This window comes from Oncorhynchus mykiss, chromosome 7 (genome assembly GCF_057628025.1).
Source record: "Oncorhynchus mykiss isolate SJ-2025 chromosome 7, ASM5762802v1, whole genome shotgun sequence".
NCBI classification, from domain to species: Eukaryota; Metazoa; Chordata; class Actinopteri; order Salmoniformes; family Salmonidae; genus Oncorhynchus; species Oncorhynchus mykiss.
In genome coordinates, this window is record NC_143028.1 from 53,968,366 (window position 1) to 53,991,157 (window position 22,792).

General features: G+C 43.5%; 1 protein-coding gene and 1 long non-coding RNA gene across 4 annotated transcripts; one reads left to right on the forward strand and one right to left on the reverse strand.

Moving 5' to 3' along the window:
• Nucleotides 1-1,379: 1,379 nt before the first annotated feature.
• On the forward strand, nucleotides 1,380-22,238 carry b4galnt1b (beta-1,4-N-acetyl-galactosaminyltransferase 1b). 3 transcript variants are annotated; one of them, XM_021609934.3, is made up of 12 exons: nucleotides 1,380-2,038; nucleotides 11,235-11,327; nucleotides 11,614-11,836; nucleotides 11,982-12,158; nucleotides 12,473-12,579; nucleotides 14,665-14,702; nucleotides 14,810-14,990; nucleotides 15,129-15,221; nucleotides 15,359-15,546; nucleotides 15,768-15,908; nucleotides 18,513-18,750; nucleotides 19,285-22,238. In XM_021609934.3, exons 3-12 carry the CDS (start codon nucleotides 11,622-11,624, stop codon nucleotides 19,500-19,502), a joined length of 1,596 nt encoding a protein of 531 aa, XP_021465609.2. In that variant the 5' UTR covers nucleotides 1,380-2,038; nucleotides 11,235-11,327; nucleotides 11,614-11,621; the 3' UTR covers nucleotides 19,503-22,238. The 3 variants fall into 3 exon arrangements, with proteins under 3 accessions (XP_021465609.2, XP_021465610.2, XP_021465611.2); XM_021609935.3 differs by having other exon boundaries at nucleotides 1,531-2,038; nucleotides 11,567-11,836; XM_021609936.3 differs by having other exon boundaries at nucleotides 1,828-2,038; nucleotides 11,564-11,836.
• Nucleotides 14,125-16,685, reverse strand: LOC110528115 (uncharacterized). Its single transcript, XR_002474194.3, has 3 exons — nucleotides 16,434-16,685; nucleotides 16,086-16,140; nucleotides 14,125-15,905 (listed from the first exon to the last, which is right to left on the reverse strand). It is a non-coding gene; the product is annotated as an uncharacterized LOC110528115 (long non-coding RNA).
• Nucleotides 22,239-22,792: the final 554 nt, after the last annotated feature.

Below are 22,792 nucleotides of genomic sequence, written 5' to 3' on the forward strand. Positions count from 1 at the left end.
ACAATCTACAAATGTCTGCATGGAGAGAGTCTCCTCCATGAATGGGGAAGGGGTGTATTTATTCTGGGAAACACCGGGACCAGGTGTTTCCCATGTAGCTGACGACCCTCTCAACTCCGCCCACCGGCATCCTAATAAGGAAACAAGAACAAAGACAAAATACGGCAGACAGAGTGGGAGGGTCGTCACACCGTCTAAACCTGCAAAATATGGAATCAAGTTCTGGGCTGCCTGTGATGCTGCTTTATCATATGTGTGGAACTTGCAAGTGTATACGGAGAAGCCAGATTGAGGAGCCCCTGAGAAGAACCAAGGGATGCGGGTTGTCCTGGACGTGACACAGGGCCACAACATCACATGCGATAACTTTTTCACTTCGCACAAGCTGGGACAGGAGCTCCTCAAGAGGAACCTGACGATGGTAGGAACAGTACGAAAAAACAAGCCAGAGCTCCCTCCTCAGCTGTTGAATACATGGAACAGGCCTATCAATTCCTCCAAGTTTGTGTTCACAGCTGACACGTCCCTAGTGTCCAACGTGCCAAAGAAAGGCAAAAATGAAGCTGCATAGGGATGGGAGAATCTATGGCCAGGAGCCTCAAAAAACAGAGATCATAATGGATTGCAATGCCAAAAAAGGAGGGGTGGACAATTTAGACAAGCTGGGGTCTGGCTACAGCTGCAAAATAAGAACTCTATGCTGGTTCCCCATCCGCACAACCCACATAACCAACAACTCCAATACAGGAAGTAAGTGTGAGTGAGGTTGTTGCATGTGTGTGTGTCGGACTCTCCTACCTTTGTCACGTTCTGACCTTAGTTCTTTTGTTATGTCTTTGTTTTAGGTTGGTCAGGGCGAGAGTTGGGGAGGGTTGTCTTTGTTCGTTTTTCTATGTTGTGTTTTGCATTTGGCCTGGTATGGTTCTCAATCAGAGAAAGGTGTCGTTAGTTGTCTCTGATTGAGAATCATACTTAGGTAGCCTTTTCCCACCTGTGTTTCGTGGGTGATTGTTTTCTGTCTTTGTGTATGTCACCAGACAACACAACTGATGCGAGGTACTAACATTCAAAATCCATGCTAGAAAGTGTGTAAATAAACCATTTGGGAAAGGGTGCGGAATTGGGCTGCTCAGCCTCCCTTTCTCTCTCTCTCTCTCTCTCTCTCTCTCTCTCTCTCTCTCTCTCGCTCTCAATTCGTCTTGTTGCTGCCAGTTGTACAATTTATTGTCAAAGTACAAAAAAAACATGATCCATTTCTCTGTTTGTCTGTCTCTCTCTCGTTTTTTTCTCTCTCGCTGCATGAAAACACATTTGTGGCATGAGAGACCACTGGAATTATTCTACCGCTGCCATAAATGTAGCAATAACTGTAGTGGAGCTGGGCAGAGACCCTGCAGTCACAGCTTGAGTGCACTGCACCATCACCTGTGCAATAAAGGTCCAGATCTCTTGGCAGATGATGTAGGTTAGTGCGCCACACCTCGATCAGACGACAGTGCCGTTGGGTCAATGCTGTGTAATAAACTCTGCAGTCAAACTTTTTTACTGAATATGTATGCAACAAAAGTTCAACATTCATTTTTTCCTACTATGCATACAATTTGATGCATATTGTTGCAAAATTGAAAATGAATGTACTTCTGGTCCAAAACGCAATGATGCTGGTCTGATCGAGACTAGTCTATTGCTTTGCAGTACATTTTATAATGATAGTCTTCCGTTGGATATGCCTTTGCATGAACCTTCATGCAATTCAATTCGATGCATGCATTCTGCTGCGATTCCAACGACTGGCCGCTCGTGGCATCGCTCTTGCGTCTGTTTTACGAGTCTTGGCGGAACAGCCTGGCGTGGGCGCACAGCACTGTGCTGAATGCAGGGGGATGAAGCATATCATCTATCGGAATTAAAACAGTACTACTGCCGGATTCACATAAATGGAATGTAACCAGATTTTTAACAACATTATTTTACGCATGCATTATAAGTATATTGGTGGCAATTTCAAAAGGACAATCTGATTGGTGGAGACGTTAAGGTACGATTTATTTTGAGGTTATAATATTCATGAAAGGCCTATGATTTTCTTATGATGGATTATTATTGAGGATTTTATCAGTTGCATTCCCATTTAACTTGAAACAGTCATGCAAATAGATAATTGTTTCAAAGCATTTATGCACATTACATGCGAATTAGAGGCTTTGATTCAGAATAAGATATATCCTAATTATATCTTGTGAAATATCATTAGAGGCGTTGGTGACCTTTTACGAGTGTATTGCTGCCATATTTAATTTGTATTGAGAAAATATACATTATAATAAACAATTATACCTGTATCATTTGTCTACGTGCACCAACCGCACCCGGTCAATTCAGAGGCCTCTGAGAAAGGCTGAATCATATATCTCAATTCTGTCCATCGACGTGCTTTGACCTGAAATTGGTCCAGATTTCATTAGATCTGAATGACAACATAGTGCGTTTTTCCTAGTTTGTGCAATGGATTGCATCAAAGGAAATATAACGGAGCGCAAGGATGAGATGTTCACACATAAGCCTGTCGATGACTGCAGTAAATAAATTCAAAATTGTTACGGGTCCTGGAAAGGCAAAATAAGCATTACACACATTAGTCGGGAGGGACACAGACAGCGCTACTAGACATGGCGCTGGCAAGGATACAGGCTACAGCCAACTCACATTTTTTCATCCAACTCTTTGATTCTGTATATTCCATCGACTATTATAGCCGACCTGTTCTTGCGTTTGCATGTAAACGTTTTTTTTTTTTTTTTTTTTAGACAGCAGTGGCTTCTTCCGTGGTGTCCTCCCAAGAACACCATTCTTGTTTAGTGTTTTACGTATCGCAAACTCGTCAACAGAGATGTTAGCATGTTCCAGAGATTTCTGTGAATCCTTAGCTGACACTCTAGGACTTCTTAATGAGCATTCTGCACTGTGCTCTTGCAGTCATCTTTGCAGTACACTGTGAATGCTTAAATTATGTATTCAATATAGACAAGAAAAAATACAATACTTTGTGTGTTATTAGTGTAAGCAACCTGTGTTTGTCTATTGTTGTGACTTAGGTGAAGATCAGATCAAATTTTATGACCAATTTATGCAGATATCTAGGTAATTCCAAAGGGTTCACATACTTTTTCTTGCCACTGTATGTACATGAAGAAAGGGTGAAGTGACTAGGCATCAGGATAGATAATAATAAGAGTAGAATAAAGTACAGACTAGCAGCAACAAATTATGAGTGTAAAAGTGTCAGAAATAGATGTGACCGATGTGAAATGGCTAGCTAGTTAGCGGTTTCAATCGGGTGAGGTAACTCTCTCTGCGACTTGAAGTAGTTGTTCCCCTTGCTCAGCAAGGGCCATGGCTTTTGTGGCGCGATGGGTAACGATGCTTCGTGGGTGACTGTTGTCTGTGTGCAGAGGGTCCCTGGTTTGAGCCCGGCGAGGGGACGGATAAAAGCTATACTGTTACATAGAGGTGCTGGATGTCTGGGAGCTCGGCCCCAGTGATGTACTGGGCTGTCTGCACCACCCTCTGTAGCACTTTGCGGTCAAGGGTGGTGCATTTGCCATACCAAGCGGTGATGCAGCCAGTCAATATGCTCTCGATGGTGCAGCTGTAGAACTTTAGAGGATCCGAGGGCCAATGCCAAATCTTTTTGAGGGGAAAGAGGTTCTGCCGTGCCCTCTTCAAAACTGTGCTGGTGTGTGTGGATCATGTTCCGTCCTTAGTGATGTGGATGGGAGCAAAGAGCTTCCTTCAGGTGCTTGAACCCCTCTTCGGTCTTGTCCCCGTCCATTTCACTGTTTTCGGGAGGCAGGCCCTGGTTAAAACGGTAAGGGGGGGATGCTATAGCCACAAAGTTGGGGATAAACCGGCTGTAGTATCCTGCCAATCCCCGGAAGGACTGTTGCGTGTAATGGGCCAGTCACGTACCACATGGACCTTCCTCTCCTGGGGCTTGACGTTCCCCCGTCCGAACAAATACCCCAGGTGCTCCACCTTTTGAGCACTAGCTTGCATTTCTTGGGGTTTGCTGTCAACCCAGCTTGCCTGAGCGAGTCCAGCACCGCCAGTTTTGGCACCAACACCATGCGCTGTGGGACTCTTCAATGACCCCCATCCTCAGCATAGCCTTCACTTCCTGCTTCACGGCCTTCATTCGGGCCTCTGGGATCAAGTTTGGCCTCTTTTGTACCGTATCCCCGGGCCGGGTGCGAACATGGTGTTCAATGATGGTCGTGCGGCACGGCTTTTCGGCGAAAACCTGCTGTATTCCGAGCAAATGGCGCCAACAGAGATGGTTGCCTCACTTCAAGTCCTTAGGAAACTATGCAGTATTTTGTTTTTTTATGTATTATTTCTTACATTGTTACCCCAGGAAAACTGAAGTCTTATTACATACAGCCGGGAATAACTATTGGATATAAGAGCAATGTCAACTTACCAACATTAGGACCAGGAATATGACTTTCCCGAAGCGGATCCCCTGTTTGGACCACCATCCAGGACAATAGATCAAATCCCAGAAGCCGACCCAAAACAACGGCGCCGCAGAAGGGACAGACGGAGCGGCCTCCTGGTCAGGATTCATAGACGTGCACATTCCCCACCGCCCCTGAGTATACTACTCGCCAATGTCCAGTCTCGTAAAACAACAAGGTAGATGAAATTAGAGCAAGGGTTGCCTTCCAGAGAGACAACAGAGATTGTAACATTCTCTGTTTCACGGAAACATGGCTCTCTCGGGATATGTTGTCAGAATCGGTTCAGCCACCGGGCTTCTCCATGCATCGCGCCAACAGAGATAAGCACCTCTCTGGGAAGAGGAAGGGCGGGTGTATGCTTCATGATTAACGACTCATGGTGTAATCATAACAACATGCAGGAACTCAAGTCCTTCTACTCACCTGTCCTAGAATTACTTACAATCAAATGCCGGCCATATTACCTCCCATGAGAATTATCGTCAGCTATTGTTATGGCTGTGTGCATTCTCCTCAAGCAGACACAACGACGGCCCTCAAGGAACTTCACTGGACTCAATGTAAACTGGAAACCATATATCCTGAGGCCACATTTATTGTAGTTGGGGATTTTAACGAAGCAAATTTAAGAACAAGGCTACCTAAATTCTATCAGCATATTGATTGCAGTGCTCTCAGAGGTAATAGACTCGATCACTGCTACTCTAACTTCCGCGATGCATACAAAGCCCTCTCCCACCCTCCCTTCAGCAAATCCGACCATGACGCCATCTTGCTTGACTGTCTTATAGGCAGAAACTCAAACAGGATGAACCAGTGACTAGAACCATGCAACGCTGGTCTGACAAATCGGAATCCACGCTTCAAGATTGTTCACGCGGATTGGGATATGTTCCGGTCAGCCTCAGAGAACAACATTGATCTATACGCTGACTCTGTGAGTGAGTTTATAAGGAAGTGCATTGGAGATGTTGTACCCACTGTGAATATTAAAACCTACCCTAACCAGAAACCGTGGATGGATGGTGGCATTCGCGCAAAATTGAAAGTGCGAACCACTGTATTTAACCATGGAAAGAGGTCTGGGAATATGGCTGAATATAAACAGTATAGTTATTCGCTCCGAAATCAAAGAAGAGAAATGCCGGTACAGGGACAAAGTGGAGTCGCAATTCAACGGCTCAGACACGAGACTATGTGGCAGGGTCTACAGGAAATCACAGACTGCAAAAAGAAAACCAGCCATGTCACGGACACCGACGTCACGCTTCCAGCCAAACTAAACACCTTTGCCCGCTTTGAGGATAATACAGTGCCACTGTTGCGGCCCACTAACAAGTACTGCACACCCCCCCTCTCCTTCTCCATGGCCGACTAGAGTTTTAAAAAAATCATAAATAATGTGTTAACCCTCGCAAGGCTGCTGGCCCAGAGCATGCGCAGACCAGCTGGCTGGTGTGTTTACGGACATATTTTTTTATTTGTTTTATTTCACCTTTATTTAACCAGGTAGGCTAGTTGAGAACAAGTTCTCATTTACAACTGCGACCTGGCCAATATAAAGCAAAGAAGTGTGAACAGACAGCAACACAGAGTTACATATTCAATCGCTCCCTATACCAGTCTATTGTCCCCACATGCTTCAAGATGGCCACCATTGTTCCTGTACCCAAGAAGGCAAAGATAACTGAACTAAATGACTAAATGACAGCACTCAGTTCTGTCATCATGAACTGCTTTGACAAACTAGTCAAGGATCACCTCCGCCTTACCTGCCACCCTAGACCCACTTCAGTTTGCATACTGCCCCAACAAGTCCACAGATGATGCAATCGCCATCACACTGCACACTATCCCATCTGGACAAGAGGAATATCTATGCTATTCATTGACTACAGCTCAGCATTCAACACCATAGAACCCTCCAAGCTCATCATTAAGCTTGAGGCCCAGGGTCTCAACGCCGCCCTGTGCAATTGGGTCCTGGACTTCCTGATGGGCTGCCCCCAGGTGGTGAAGGTAGGAAACAACATCTCCACTTCACTGATCCTCAACACTGGGGCCCCACAAGGGTGCGTGCTCAGCCCCCTCCTGTACTCCCTGTTCACCCATGACTGCATGGCCATGCACGCCTCCAACTCAATCATCAAGTTTGCAGACACTACATTAGTGGGCTTGATTAACAACAATGACAAGACAGCCTACATGGAGGAGGTGAGGGCACTTATGTACATAAGGTATTTATGCTTTATATTGTTAATAAATTAGCAAACATTTCTAAAAACCTGTTTTCACTTTGTCATTATGGGGTATTGTGTGTAGATTAATCAGGAAAAAATGTAATTTAATAAATATTTAGAATAACGCTGTAATGTAATAAAATGTGGAAAAAGTCAAGGGGTCCGAATACTTTCTGAATACACTGTATCTGTAAGTTTGTTTGATGCAGGCTCTCTAATATAGATAGATATATGTTTGAAAAATGTTAGAGAAATAATTAGTACCCAACCCAAGTGACATGCATGAATGTTTAGGGCACTAATACCTTTGTATTTTACCCCAATTTCGATATTGTCTCATCGCTGTAACTCCCCAATGGGCTTGGGAGGCGGAGGTCAAGTTATGCGTCCCCTCGAAACATGATCCGCCAAAACACACTTCTTAACACTCGCCCGCGTAACCCGGTAGCCAGCCGCACCAATGTGTCGGAGGAAACACCGTTCAACTGACGACCGTTCAACTGATGCCTTCAGGTGCCCGACGCTGGGCCAATTGTGTGCCGCCCTATGGGACTCCGGATCACGGCTGGTTGTGATACAGCCCGGGATCAAACCCGGATCTGTAGTGACGCCATTAGCACTGCGATGCAGCTCCTTAGACCGCTGTGCCACTCCAGAGGCCACTAAAACCTTTAATAGTCTTAATTCAAATATCCATCCCTTATGAAAACGGGAGTTGCTTGGACACAAGCATTAGGTTCTACACAGTGGGAACTCTTCCAGGTCGCACCCTCTCCGTACCCCAGGTCGCACCCTCTCCCTACCCCAGGTCGCACCCTCTCCCTACCCCAGGTCGCACCCTCTCCCTACTCATATGCACACTCTCCCTACCCCATATACACACTCTCCCTACCCCAGGTCGCACCCTCTCCCTACTCATATACACACTCTCCCTACCCCATATACACACTCTTCCTAACCCCTACACATACTCTCCCTACCCCATATACACACTCTCGTACCCCATATACACACTCTTCCTACCCCCTACACATACTCTCCCTACCCCCTATACACACTCTCCTTACCCCCTATACACACTCTTCCTACCCCCTACACATACTCTCCCTACCCCACATACACACTCTCCTTACCCCCTATACACACTCTTCCTGTCCCCTACACATACTCTCCCTACCCTATACACACTCTCCCTACCCCACTCCAACCAAATTAATCAGTACAGCTATAATCTGAAGGGAAATCAGTGTCCTTGTCACGCCCTTTTTAGTCTCTATTTTGGTTTGACTAGGGTGGGCGTTATATGTTATTTTTTTCTATGTTTTTGTATTTCTGTGTTTTTGGCCGGGTATGGTTCTCAATCAGGGACAGCTGTCTGTCATTGTCTCTGATTGAGAACCATACTTAGGCAGCCTGTTTTCCCACTATGGGTTGTGGGGTAGTTGTTTTCTTTGTCTGTGTTTCACCATACAGAACTGTTTCGATTTTCATTGTTTCACTTTGGTTATTTTGTATTCAGTGTTCAGTTATATTTTATCAAAATGGACACTTACCACGCTGCGTTTTGGTCCGATCTTTCATACTCCTCATCAGATGAAGAAGATCGTTACAGTCCTCTGTGATAATGATCACATAAATAAATGACCAGTAGGTGGCTGGTTACTGTATATGACATCATTGGTCTCCATGTAAAAACATTGTTGTGGCTTTCATAAAGTAAAAATCTTGAACTAATATCTGACAAATGTAATTGTCAATGAAATGCACCTGACTTATTTATCTGCATTGAACGTGCACAAATAGGTTTGAACTGTTTTTAATTTGATAGACTATATCTATTTTGGGGATTGTACTATGCTTAATGCAAGGGGTCAGGCTACTTACTTTACAGTCGTTACGTATATAATAAGTAAGACGGTACCACAAAGTAGGAATATTTGCATGTCCTTTGTTTGTATGTGAACGGTGCAACGTTGTACTATTGTTTAAAGCTACACTCTGTAAGATGTGGATATCCTCAAAGAGTGGGTCACCAACTAAGACATAAACAATGGTGCAAATGTATTCCGACTTCAACTGTACCTGCATTTACACAGGCAGCCAAATTCTGATATTTTTTCACTAATTGGTCTTTTAATCAATCACATCAGATCTTTTCACGTCAGATCTTTTTCAGAACTGATCTGATTGGTCAAAAGACCAATTAGTGGCAAAAAGCTCAGAATTGGGCTGCCTGTGTAAACACAGCCTAATTTGCAAAAGATCTGAATTGGGCTGCCTGTGTAAATGCAGCCTACAGTGGGGCAAAAAAGTATTTAGTCAGCCACCAATTGTGCAAGTTCTCCCACTTAAAAATATGAGAGAGGGTTGTAATTTTCATCATAGGTACACTTCAACTATGACAGACAAAATGAGATTTTTTTTCTCCAGAAAATCACATTGTAGGATTTTTAATGAATTTATTTTCAAATTATGGTGGAAAATAAGTATTTGCTCAATAACAAAAGTTTATCTCAATACTTTGTTATATACCCTTTGTTGGCAATGACAGAGGTCAAACGTTTTCTGTAAGTCTTCACAAGGTTTTCACACACTGATGCTGGTATTTTGGCCCATTCCTCCATGCAGATCTCCTCTAGAGCAGTGATGTTTTGGGGCTGTTGCTGGGCAACACGGACTTTCAACTCCCTCCAAAGATTTTCTATGGGGTTGAGATTTGGAGACTGGCTAGGCCACTCCAGGACCTTGAAATGCTTCTTACTAAGACACTCCTTCGTTGCCCGGGCGGTGTGTTTGGGATCATTGTCATGCTGAAAGACCCAGCCACGTTTCATCTTCAATGCCCTTGCTGATGGAAGGAGGTTTTCACTCAAAATCTCACGATACATGGCCCCATTCATTCTTTCCTTTACACAGATCAGTCATCCTGGTCCCTTGGCAGAAAAACAGCACAGTAGGTATGGTGTTCTTTGGATGCAACTCAGCATTCTTTGTCCTCCAAACACGACAAGTTGAGTTTTTACCAAAAAGTTATATTTTGGTTTCATCTGACCATATGACATTCTCCCAATCTTCTTCTGGATCATCCAAATGCTCTCTAGCAAACTTCAGACGGGCCTGGACATGTACTGGCTTAAGCAGGGGGACACGTCTGGCACTGCAGGATTTGAGTCCCTGGCGGCGTAGTGTGTTACTGATGGTAGGCTTTGTTACTTTGGTCCCAGCTCTCTGCAGGTCATTCACTAGGTCCCCCTGTGTGGTTCTGGGATTTTTGCTCACCGTTCTTGTGATCATTTTGACCCCACGTGGTGAGATCTTGCGTGGAGCCCCAGATCGAGGGAGATTATCAGTGGTCTTGTATGTCTTCCATTTCCTAATAATTGCTCCCACAGTTGATTTCTTCAAACCAAGCTGCTTACCTATTGCAGATTCAGTCTTCTCAGCCTGGTGCAGGTCTACAATTTTGTTTCTGGTGTCCTTTGACAGCTCTTTGGTCTTGGCCATAGTGGAGTTTGGAGTGTGACTGTTTGAGGTTGTGGACAGGCGTCTTTTATACTGATAACAAGTTCAAACAGGTGCCATTAATACAGGTAACGAGTGGAGGACAGAGGAGCCTCTTAAAGAAGAAGTTGCAGGTCTGTGAGAGCCAGAAATCTTGCTTGTTTGTAGGTGACCAAATACTTATTTTCCACCATAATTTGCAAATAAATTCATTAAAAATCCTACAATGTGATTTTCTGGATTTTTTTTCTCATTTTGTCCATCATAGTTGAAGTGTACCTATGGTGAAAATTACAGGCCTCTCTCATCTTTTTAAGTGGGAGAACTTGCACATTTGGTGTCTGACTAAATACTTTTTTGCCCCACTGTATATATCATAATCAGTTGGTGAACTATTGTGGGTGTGTCTCTGTAGCTGTAAACTATGATTTCTGCTTCAGTGATAGTCATTGAGACCCCTGAATTCACTGCAATTGTGTCAGAAGTGGAATGTCGCTACAGTAGACGCATATTCCAAAGGAAGGGGATAGATTACTGAACTTGCTACAACTTTGAGCGATCTCTCGTGCCTGCTATAAAGTCAATAGAGTCAATAGAATTGTTTGATTATCTTAACACTGGCAATTATCATGAAACAAATCACCAACCAGACAAGTTTGTTATTTCCCTTGGCTCTCATTGTTGTACTTAAATAGAGCCTTCTTTCCCGCTAGACTTTGCTCAGCATTTATCTGCTGTTAACACAACCGTCATCACTACAATTCAACAGCTCCATCATAAAAGGCCATCATATCTGCTAAAAATCATTACCTTTGCTGTACCTGCATGTCGCAGTTTCCTCCCCTCTAGATCTATTATTTTTTTTACAAACAGTCATATTTTTCACTTGTCCGTTAATACCTTGCTCTTGGAAATGAGAAGTTACTTCAGGTATCCTACTGAATAAACATAACTTATGTGTTATTATTTACAGATGGGGAAAGTCCTTAGCTGTTCATTATGGGATTTTGGGGGATCCAATGGCCGACAGGAGATGCCTTCTCTCTGAGTGGATACAGGCAGTAGGGTATGATTCCAGCTGTCTTTTACTGTAATGGATGCCAGACAAGTTTTTTCTGTTGCATAACAAATTCAAGTTGTTTAGAAAGTGTTAAATCAGATTTCATGTGATACTGTAAGCTGCCATTTACTGTAGCTGACGATAACCGAATCATGGCAGTGTTCAATTCATCCAGCAATTGGGCTAATCTTGTCACCTCAGATATGGTCACATAATGTTGGACTTTTTCTTCGCCTCCCAAGCAGGTGGTGACCGCAGCACCTCTCCTGTTTGTCCTTGTGTGCTGTGACAGTTTTTAGGATGCGTTCCTTAAGGAAGACAGTGTTGTTGGCCATCGTGGCGTCTGTGGTGTTGGTGATGGCCCTCCTCCATTCTTGGCCCACCCGGGCCTACACCACCGTGGATGTCTGGCAGAGACCAGGGCCTGCAGTAGAGAGGCACCTGGAGGAGAGGTTCCCAGAACCAGACCACAGATCTGCCAACATCCCCTATCGTGTGAAGGAGAGTGTTGCAGGGTCAGTATTTGATATAAGACCTTTGAAATTATTCATTTTTTTCTCTCTTTGATATTTTGATTCAATAAGCTGATGATGTGGTGGAAATCATGTTTTATTGTCATTTGATTGATGAAGTCTTATCATCCCTTTCGTCTGTCTCCAGTCTGTTGGCACGTAACGGGTGTGCGTGTGAAGGTGAGAGTGGGGGCATGAACCTGCCCTTTGCCCAGCTGCTGTTCCCCCGGGTGTCGGCCCACCCCATGCACACTGCATTTGAGGCTTCTGAGCTGGAAGAGATGAAGAAACGAAGGGCCAAGGAGTACCAGGGCTTCCAGATGAGGTGAGAGCAAAGGACTGTACACCAGCACAAAACTGAAAGGGAATGACTTCCCATATATCATCGTAGGTAGTCCTTACCCTAGGGGAAGTTGCTGTGTTTGTCATTTCATGTGACTAAATACCAAGTTTTGAAATTCTTGGGTTTAGGTTAAACTTGCTGTAGGTCTTTTGAACAAATGAGATGATGTCATTGGGTTAGGCTCAACATTACCCAATTTTTTAAACATATAGGCCAAATAGGGTTCACAAGGCTTTAGTCTAGCTGTAATAGCTTTGAGTACTGATTATTAAACTGGTGTGTATCTGCCCCTACAGGTCTCAGACTCCTGCAGATATGCTCATCGTGGCCGAGGCCAACAATCCTCTGCAGTACCCAACACAGGGGATGGAAGTACGGCCACTCAAAACCATCCTCATCCCAGGTCTGACCCATAACAGAGATTAGTTTAATTGTACCTTGACATACATTGCATTCGGAAAGTATTCAGACCCCTTGACCTTTTCCACATTTTGTTACGTTACAGCCTTATTCTAAATTGGATTAAATAAATACAAATCTAATCAATCTACACACAATACCCCATAATGACAAAGCAAAAACAGGTTTTTAGAAATGTAAAAAAAACTGAATGCTCTGTCAGGTTGGATGGGGAGCGTCGCTGCACAGCTATTTTCAGGTCTCTCCAGAGATGTTTGATTGGGTTCAAGTACAGGTTCTGGCTGGGCCACTCAGGGACATTCAGAGACTTGTCCCGAAGCCACTCCTGCGTTGTCTTGGCTCTGTGCTTATGGTCATTGTTCTGTTGGAAAGTGAATCGTCACCCCAGTCTGAGATCCTGAGCACTCTGGAGCAGCTTTTCATCAAGGATCTCTCTGTGCTTTGCTCTGTTCATCTTTCCCTCAATCCTGACTAGTCTCCCAGTCCCTGCTGCTGAAAAACATCCCCACAGCATGATGCTGCCACCACCAGGATGGTGACAGGTTTCCTCCAGATTTAACACTTGGAATTCAAGCCAAATAATTCAATCTTCGTTTCATCTGACCAGAGAATCTTGTTTCTCATGGTCTGAGAGTCTTTAGGTTTCTTTTGGCAAACTCCATGCGGGCTGTCATGTGCGTTATACTGAGGAGTGGCTTCCGTTTGGCCACTACCATAAGACCTGATTGGTGGAGTGCTGCAGAGATGGTTGTCCTTCTGGAAGGTTCTCCCATCTCTGGGGCTCTGTCAGAGTGACCATCGGGTTCTTGGTCACGTCCCGATGCTCAGATTGACAGGGCGGCCAACTCTAGGAAGAGTCTTGGTGGTTCCAAACCTATTCCATTTAAGAATGAGGGAGCCCACTGTGTTCTTGGGGACCTTCAATGCTGCAGAAATGTTTTGGTACCCTTCCCCAGATCTGTGCCTCGACACAATCCTGTCTAGGACCTCTACGAACATTTCCTTCGACCTCATGGCTTGGTCTTTGCTCTGACATGAACGGTCAACTGTGGGACCTTATATAGACAAGTGTGTGTCTTTCCAAATCATGTCCAATTGATTGGAGTCCACCTGTGGTGAATTCAGTTAAGTTGTAGAAAGATCTCAAGGATGATCAATGGAAACAGGATGCACCTGAGCTCAATTTCAAGTCTCATAGCAAAGGGTCTGAATACATGGTATTTTTTATTTTTTATAAATTAGCAAGAATGTCTACAAACCTGTTTTCACTTTGTCGTTATGGGATATTGTGTGTAGATTGATAATCCATTTTAGAATAAAGCTGTAACGTAACAAAATGTGGAAAAAGAGAAGGGGTCTGAATCGTTTCTGAATGGACTGTAGATTCCTTGATATTTAAAACCTAATTTGTAATGGAAACCTGGCGATAACAGGCTAAATCTACTGCTCACCCAGAGCTGATTAGTGAAGGTGCTGGAGCCAAAAGGCAAAACTGGAGAAACAGGAACAAGTCTCTGCACACTTCTAGTCAGATGCACATTTCTTTAATTGTGGCTGAGCTTTCAGTCAGCCGACCTTCATCAGGAAACCTGGCAAAATGGGGCAAGCATACAAAGACAAGTGTAATTTTATCAAGTTACCAATTCAGGGAGACTGTCCTATTACAACAATGTTAAAAAGATAAACCCCAGCACACTGGTAATCTTGATGCTGATCTTATTCACCAACGTTCTGGTCTCAATCAATCTTCATCAGGGTATTTGGAGGTAAAACTCATTGTCTTTTAGCGTGACAGACAATAGGTGTTCAAACAATCTAACACTAGTATTACTACTGTGTTAGTACTATTATTGCAACCACTGACATCTACTTTCTATACCATGACCACTATTACTACCATGATAATCTACTGCACTGTATGGCTGTTTTAGAGCAGAGAATAGCGTTTTGTTGCACAACAGAGAAATAGTGTTTACTCCAGCTGACAATTGATGTAGTGAATTTGGATTGGATAAACATCCAACACCTTCATCAAATATGCCAGTGAATTGATGTCATATGTTTTCAGGACTTGCAGTACAAGACCATCCCAGAGAGCTGTACACAGTAAGTAGACCAATAACATTTGGTTTGAGTTATTATTTCCAATACTATTCCATTTGTCTGGTCCTTGTCTTCTTTGTTTTCTGTCTCCCTCTTCATTTCTTTCTCAGGTCAACTTCACCTCCACCCTGGGAACGTTAAACGTGGCAGCAGAGGTTGAGGGGGTAAAGGTCAAAGGTGACGGGGAGATGCACATGACCCTGACCAGCAGCCTGCTGTCCAATTTGAACCGGCAGCTACAGTTTGTCACCTATACCAACACACTGTTCCACCCTAGTACAGCAGACACAGGTGAGGCCAGACACACCTGTCCTTCTGCTGTGTACTACTTATTTCTGTGTTGTGTCCATTATCAAAGTCCTATGCCAAATAACATCTGTAAAATATTTGTGGTAATGAGGTTGGAAATACTCTTGCTGTGTCTTTCAGTGCAGTTTGAGACAGAGGGTCACCAAGCCATGTTTACTATCAAGGTCCGTCATGGTGTAACTCCAAAACTCTACAACACGGGACCCAAAGGGGGTATGTCGACAAATACAACGGCTGACTGTATCTGTCACAATTGCACAACACTTACAAAACAATAAATAATAATTCCATCTGAGATCAATGTAATGTCAAATACCCTAACTTTTTGTCTCTCTCTGTTCCCCTTCTAGAATACAACATCAGTGCCCTTGTTACCATAGCAACCAAAACCTTCCTGCGCTATGACAAGCTCCAAGATCTCATCGACAGTGTGCGAAAATACTATTCCACTGTCACCATAGTAATAGCTGATGACAGTGAAAACCCAAAGATGGTCTCTGGCCCTTACATCGAACATTACATCATGCCATTTGGAAAGGTTTTTTTTTAATCACTACTGCCTCTATTTGCAAGTAAGGGATGGGATACAGTGTACGTGTACCTGTCAGGTCAAAAATGTGTCTAACACTACCATTGTTTGCTTAAATGATCCTTGACAGATGACCTTAAGTGAAAAAGTACTTCCTGTGATTTTCTTAGTTGTCCTTTCGCTTCTGCTTCCTCTTTCCCACATCCTGTTCTCTGTGTCACAACAACTAGGGCTGGTTTGCAGGACGGAACCTAGCCGTTTCCCAGGTGACTACCAAGTATCTGCTGTGGGTGGACGATGACTTCATCTTCACGGCCAACACCAAGTTGGAGAAACTGGTGGACGTTCTGGAGAAGACCACCCTGGACCTGGTGAGGGGGCACAGGCATTGCCATACTGTATTGTAGACCTGGGTTCAAATATCACATGAAATCGTTCAAATACTTTGATAGTTAGTTCCAATAATTCAACGATGGTCCACTTTCTATGCAACAGTCGAATCCAGTCCAGAAGCTTTTCTCTGGACTCTGAACACATTGGTTACTCACTGGGATTTACTCTGCAAAGCCAAAAACAGCACCTACACGATTCACCACATTCCATCTTGGGTAGTATGAGGAAACATAATCAACATTTCAGTCATTTTGCCCAACAGACACAACTTATTATGAGTTATTAAATGAAAGTTTAAAAATAATTTTGAATTACAGCACATCATGAAAAGACTATTGAAATAAATTATGTTAGCTGTCTTCTGAAGATGACAAATGAGGAGGAGGCATTCCTTGCTAGCCACATCCAGTCTATCATCTCACAAATGCGATAACATTGCCTTTAAAAGCTGCATTGTCTACAAGCGTGATAATATTGAATCCCAGGCCTTGTTTACTACTTACAGAAGAAAACAATCTCTCAACAGACTCCTGTTCTCTCATCCTCTTTTCTTCACTGAACCGTACAGGCATATTCTTGCTCTGTAATACATGAACACCACAGCAATATTAGTCATGCGCGTGTGCACAAACTCACACAAACACGCACACACGCAGGCATGGATGCATGCACGCACACACACACGTCATACATGCACACAATCCTAGCACAAAAGCCACAAAAGCTGACACCCACACATAAGGCTTGTAATGAATGATCTGTGTGTTTCTGTTTGAGGGTGAAGGGTGTTTTGGCTGGAGCCTGAATCCCACTCAGAGACTTACTGTGTGCTCTGGGAATAGAATAGACCTTTTGTATACCATAGACTGGGACTCCTACTCTTGAGAGGGGAGTCTATGGGTTACACATGTCAGCAGCTGGTCTGCTGGACACTTTGAATCCCTTCTTTCTTCGGACCCCAAAAGCACAGACAGACAAACATGGAACGGAGATACTTCTCAGTTTTCTGGTTCTTATTTTAGTTTTGTCTGTTTATTGTGTCCTTTGGAAAGATGACGTGATCAAGGATCCAACTGTTTCCATCGGTTTCCCTCTGATTTCGTGTATCAAATCACTACAGCATGCACTCATTATCAACTTCAGTCAGACAATTGGAAGTACCCTTAATGTTTGTTTTGTACACAGTATACAGTGCATTCGGAAAGTATTCAGACCCCTAAACTTTCCACATTTTGTTACGTTACAGCCTTTTTCTAAAATTGATTAAATAAAAAATTGCAAATTTAAAAAAAATAAACAGAAATCCCCTATTTACATAAGTTTTCAGACCCTTTGCTATGAGACTCGAAATTGAGCTCAGGTGCATCCTGTTTCCATTGTCCATCCTTGAGATGTTTCTACAACTTGATTGGAGTCCACCTGTGGTAAAATTCAATTAATTGGACATGATTTGGAAAGGCACACACCTGTCTATATAAGGTCCCACAGTTGACAGTGCATGTCAGAGCAAAAGCCAAGCCATGAGGTTGAAGGAATTGTCCGTAGAACTCCGAGACAGGATTGTGTCGAGGCACAGATCTGGGGAAAGGTACCAAAAAATGTCTGCAGCATTGAAGGTCACAGTGGCCTCCTTGGAATTCCGCTTGGAATTCTCCAAAAGGACTCTGACAATGAGAAGCAAGATTCTCTGCTTCTTCTGATGAAACCAAGATTGAACTCTTTGACCTGAATGCCAAGCGTCACGTCTGGAAGCATCATGCTGTGGGAATGTTTTTCAGGGGCAGGGACTGTGAGACTAGTCAGGATCGAAGGAAAGATGTACGGAACAAAGTATAGAGAGATCTTTGATGTAAACCTGCTCCAGAGTGCTCAGGACCTCACACAGGGGTGAAGGTTCACCTTCCAACAGGACAACGACCCTAAGCACACAGCAGGAGTGGCTTCGGGACAAGTCTCTGAGATGTCCTTGAGTGGCCCAGCCAGAGCCCGGACTTGAACCTGATCGAACATCTCTGGAGAGACATGAAAGTAGCTGTGCAGCAACGAACCCATCCAACCTGACAGAGCTTGAGAATAAGAGGATCTGCAGAGTAAAATGGGAGAAACTCCCCAACTACAGGTATGCCAAGCTTGTAGAGTCGTACCCAAGAAGACTCAAGGCGACCCAAGAAGACTCACTGCCAAAGGTGCTTCAACAAAGTGCTGAGTAGAGGGTCTGAATACTTATGTATTTTTTTATTTGTAATAAATTAGCAAAATAGTCGAAAAACCTGTTTTTGCTTTGTCAGTATACGTTATTGTATATAGATTGATGACAGGAAAAAAACGATTTAAACAATTTTAGAATAAGGCTGTAACGTAACAAAATGTGGAAAAAGTCAAGGGATCTGAATACTTTCCAAATGCACTGTATGTTCTTTGTGTGTATGTGTGTCAGAATCAGTTAATGCATTCTTTATATGCACATTTGTATCTGTGTTTTATGCACTGTGTGTGTGTGTGTGTGTGTGTGTGTGTGTGTGTGTGTGTGTGTGTGTGTGTGTGTGTGTGTGTGTGTGTGTGTGTGTGTGTGTGTAATTTAGGTGGGTGGTGCAGTGCGGGAGGCCACTGGCTATACTGCCACCTACAGGCAGACCATGTCCATTGAGCCAGGGGAGGAGGAGGGTGACTGCTTGCATATGCGGAGGGGCTTCCACCATATCATCCAGGGCTTTCCAAACTGCGTAGTCACGGACGGGGTCATCAACTTCTTCCTGGCCCGCACAGACAAAGTCCAGCAAGTGGGCTTTGACCCCCGTCTGGCCAGAGTGGCCCACCTGGGTGAGTACAGACCCAAACCCCAGCACCACACAGAGTGTGCCTGTCCATAACATCAGCTGTACCAGTAGTCAAATGTAGTCGGTGCTACGCGGAGCCTGCACCTGCACCTTATGAGTCCAAAGAGGAGTAGGATAGAAAGTAGGATAAGAGTACCCTAACCCTAGCTTTGTGTCCATATCCCAATTCAATCCTAACCCTAACCCTAAACCCTAATCTTGACATAACTTGTGTTCAACCCTGGCTCAACCCTGATCCAAAACCCTCCAAATAGGGCTCCTCCGAATTCACAATTTAACCCCTGAGCTGCACCATCTACATTTGGAAGAAAGTGATATAGGTAACAGATCTTCAAAACCAGTCTGAATAGTCATTCATTAATTATGTATCAAAAAGCTCAAGAAGGGAACAAAATAGCTTCTTCTCAAATGTTTGTTAGTTGCTTTTGTACATATAAATTGTGTGATACTTTAAGTTCCCTTAGCATAAAAACGAACCTCTTTTCTTTTGCTCTTGACCCCTTGGTTCTTGTCACAGAGTTTTTCATCGATGGCCTCGGCTCGCTTCACGTGGGATCCTGTGATGATGTCATCGTCAACCATGCCACCAAGATCAAGCTTCCCTGGGTCAGCCAATCAGAGATTGACAAGACGTATGCCAAGTTCCGCTACCCACCAGCCTCTTCGGATGCCACACACACCAAAAACGGCCTCCTCTATTTCAAGAACCGCTTCCAGTGTTTGACTCACAATTAAATGACCTGTTTTGTTAACCTGTCGTTTCTCCTCTCGTTCAAGATTCATGCTCTTTCTGAGTTGCCAAAGAAGCTCTCGCCCGACGTGTCCAATCGGATAAGATTTTAAACAACCACATTACACACATCCCCTTGAATATCGACCTTGCTTGTTTCACTCTAGAGGGATTGCCATTCAAACAGAGAAAAGCTGTCATTTCTATTAACTTAATCATCATTTCTCTTCAGTTGTGTACTCTTGATTGTAAACTCAAGGTTGAGATCATATTAAGGGATATATGTGCGTTTTGTGCCTCAAATCTTATCTGACGAGTCGCCACCGAGTCCTTTTGTTGAGGAAAGAGAACAAAGACTTGCTGAATTAGCCTTATGCCCTCACAGAACTAAATGAGGGGAACGAGTTTCCATATTGTTATGAAGAGATCAGAGGTATGTGTACTCTGTCCTTCCCTTTGCACTATACAGTTTGAGCTGGACTGAGCTCTATGGGTCAGACAAATGAGGATTGTGGGGACCAAGGGGGACTGAGGATGGGGATTGACAGTCATTCAGTAGAGAGGACACTTCTCAGCATGTGACAACCCCTTCAGAGACACAACGCATGGGTGCTCCCTTTCCAACCCCAGACAATGAACGCATACAAGACTCTAAATGTGTGGCTAATTCTCCCTGGGTGTCTGTGCCAATGGTTTCCCAGGTGGTTTGGTGTTGAATGATATATTTTGTTTGAAACCTCTGTGTTGCCCTTGACTGGCCCATGCTTGAGGAGAATGATGCTCATCCATCTGGTCTGGAATCTAACCCAGGAATAATATCCCTGTTTCACCTGGTCTAGTGCATTCTGTCTATCTAGGGTCGATTCCACTCTGTTTTATACTCCAAGCATCATAATAGGGAATGCTTCTATCCATGCACGCATTTGAATTGGAGGGGAGATGAATTGCATTTTCATATGCTACCTCGAACAGAAAGGTTAGTTTGACCAAAGTGCATGTCTCTCTATTTCTTTATCAATTCTACATGGAAATAAACACACACTAATAGAATAATGGCAATAATGGCACAGTTTGAGTTTAGAGAGTTGAAACGCTGTAAGAATGAGTAGAACACCAAAGGAAATGGTTGGAGAGACACAATGTTAGGATAACACATCACAGAGAGATGATATGAATGATAAAGTAAGGGTCACAGTCACACCGAAGTACCAAGGCAGCAAAACATTTTATACTTACAGTTCCTCTGCCATGCAACCTGACAGCAGGATCACATAATGTTATTGTGTGTCATGACCACTAGACAGCACCCTTGCATCAGAATAGTGTTTTCTAAAATTAAACAACAAATAGTTTTTTTGAATTTGTTATGAAATACCCCAAGGTGCCAGTGATACATTAGATACCTTTTTATTTTTTCCTTTTTGAATAGAGGAATATTTTAAAACAGATACAATTTTGGGTGATGCCAGATTTAGATTTGTCTTTCCTGAAAGGGGATATTTAACACTTAAGTGAGATCTCAGTTCAATTGAACCTTGATTGCAGTAGCTCTTCCATGGAAATCTATGACTAATACCAGCTAGACTCCCCAAGCAGATGCTTCCCGTTTTCAGAATGAGAAGTGTTCTGCATGTGAGTAGGGGCAGTAGTTTGTCAACAAAGACACTGCTTAATGATAGGTTTGATTGAATTCCATTCTCTGAAGAGATTAGTTGAAGGGATTTGGACAGTGATTTCCATTGTTCAACTGATGTTGATGATGATGATGGCGGTTGTATTTTTTCTGCTAGCTTCACCTTAGAACCACGGGTCTGAGTCTTTCCAACCTGACGACTATCATCACAACAACCTTCTGCATTATCAGACTGTTTTCATTTAAACATGATTATAAAGTCTCTGATAAAAAAATACAGCTGATTTATGGTACTGTGATTTTTTTAGGCAACATTTAACAGGGTGTTTTGGTGCAGTGGTTCCCACTTATGGGTCACTGCATGAGTCCAGGTGGGTTGCAGGATGCAATTTTTTGGTGCATTGTTACATTTCTTAAAATTGGTCACATCCCACTGCACACACACTGGTTGAATCAACGTTGTTTCCACGCAATTTCAATAAAATTACATTGAACCAAAGTGGAATGAATGTTGAATTGACGTCTGTGCCCACTTAAAGGCTTTGGAAAATAGTTTTTTATTCATGCATTTTGTACTCTTCTTTGAAGTGGGTATGTTTTTTCATCGCTCAGACCTTATGGTGGGTCGCAACTTTTTTTGCCGTTACTACTATTAGCCCAAATAAACGCATTTAATAACAGATTCAGTACATGGAACAACAGATAGTCCCCCCAAAAAGTGTCTGTCCTATATCTGAGTCTCACGCCCTGACCTGAGTATTCTTTGTTTTCTTTATTGTTTTGGTTAGGTCAGGGTGTGACATGGGTGATGTATGTGTTTTTGGACTGTCTAGGGTTTTTTGTAGGTTTATGGGGTTGTTTATCATCTAGGTGTTTATATATGTCTGTGGTTGCCTAGATTGGTTCTCAATTAGAGGCAGGTGTTTACCGTTGTCTCTAATTTGGAACCATATTTAGGCAGCCATCTTCTTCGGGTATTTCGTGGGCTATTGGCTATGTGTAGTTGCCTGTGTCTGCACTCGTTGTCATAGTGTCGCGTTAGTTTTGTTGTTTTTGTTTAAGTGTTCTTCGTGTTCTTCATTCATTAAAAGAAGATGTATTCACATCACGCTGCACTTTGGTCTCCTCACTACGATGATCGTGACACTGAGAGATACACTATATTTACAAAAGTCCACTTCAAACTAGTGGATTCGGCTATTTCAGTCACACCCATTGCTGACAGGTGTATAAATGGAGTACAGCCATGCAATCTCCATAGAGAAACATTGGCAGTAGAATGGCCTTACTGAAGAGCTCAGTGACTTTCAACGTGGCACCGCCATAGGATGCCACCTTTCCAACAAGTCAGTTGGTCAAAGTTCTGCCTGCTAGAGCTGCCCCGGCATAGCAACAACGGCTCAGCCACAAAGTGCTAGGCCACACAAGCTCACAGAACTGGACCGCCGAGTGCTGAAGCGCGTAAACAGTCTGTCCTCGGTTGCCATACTCACTACTGAGTTCCAAACTGCTTCTGGAAGCAACGTCAGCACAATAACAGAAATGGGTTTCCATGGCCGAGCAGCTGCATATGCTGCATATGGGGCGTTGTGCCAGTAACCGAAAGGTTGCGGAATCGAATCCCCAGCTGACAAGGTAAAAATCTGTTGTCTGCCCTCGAAC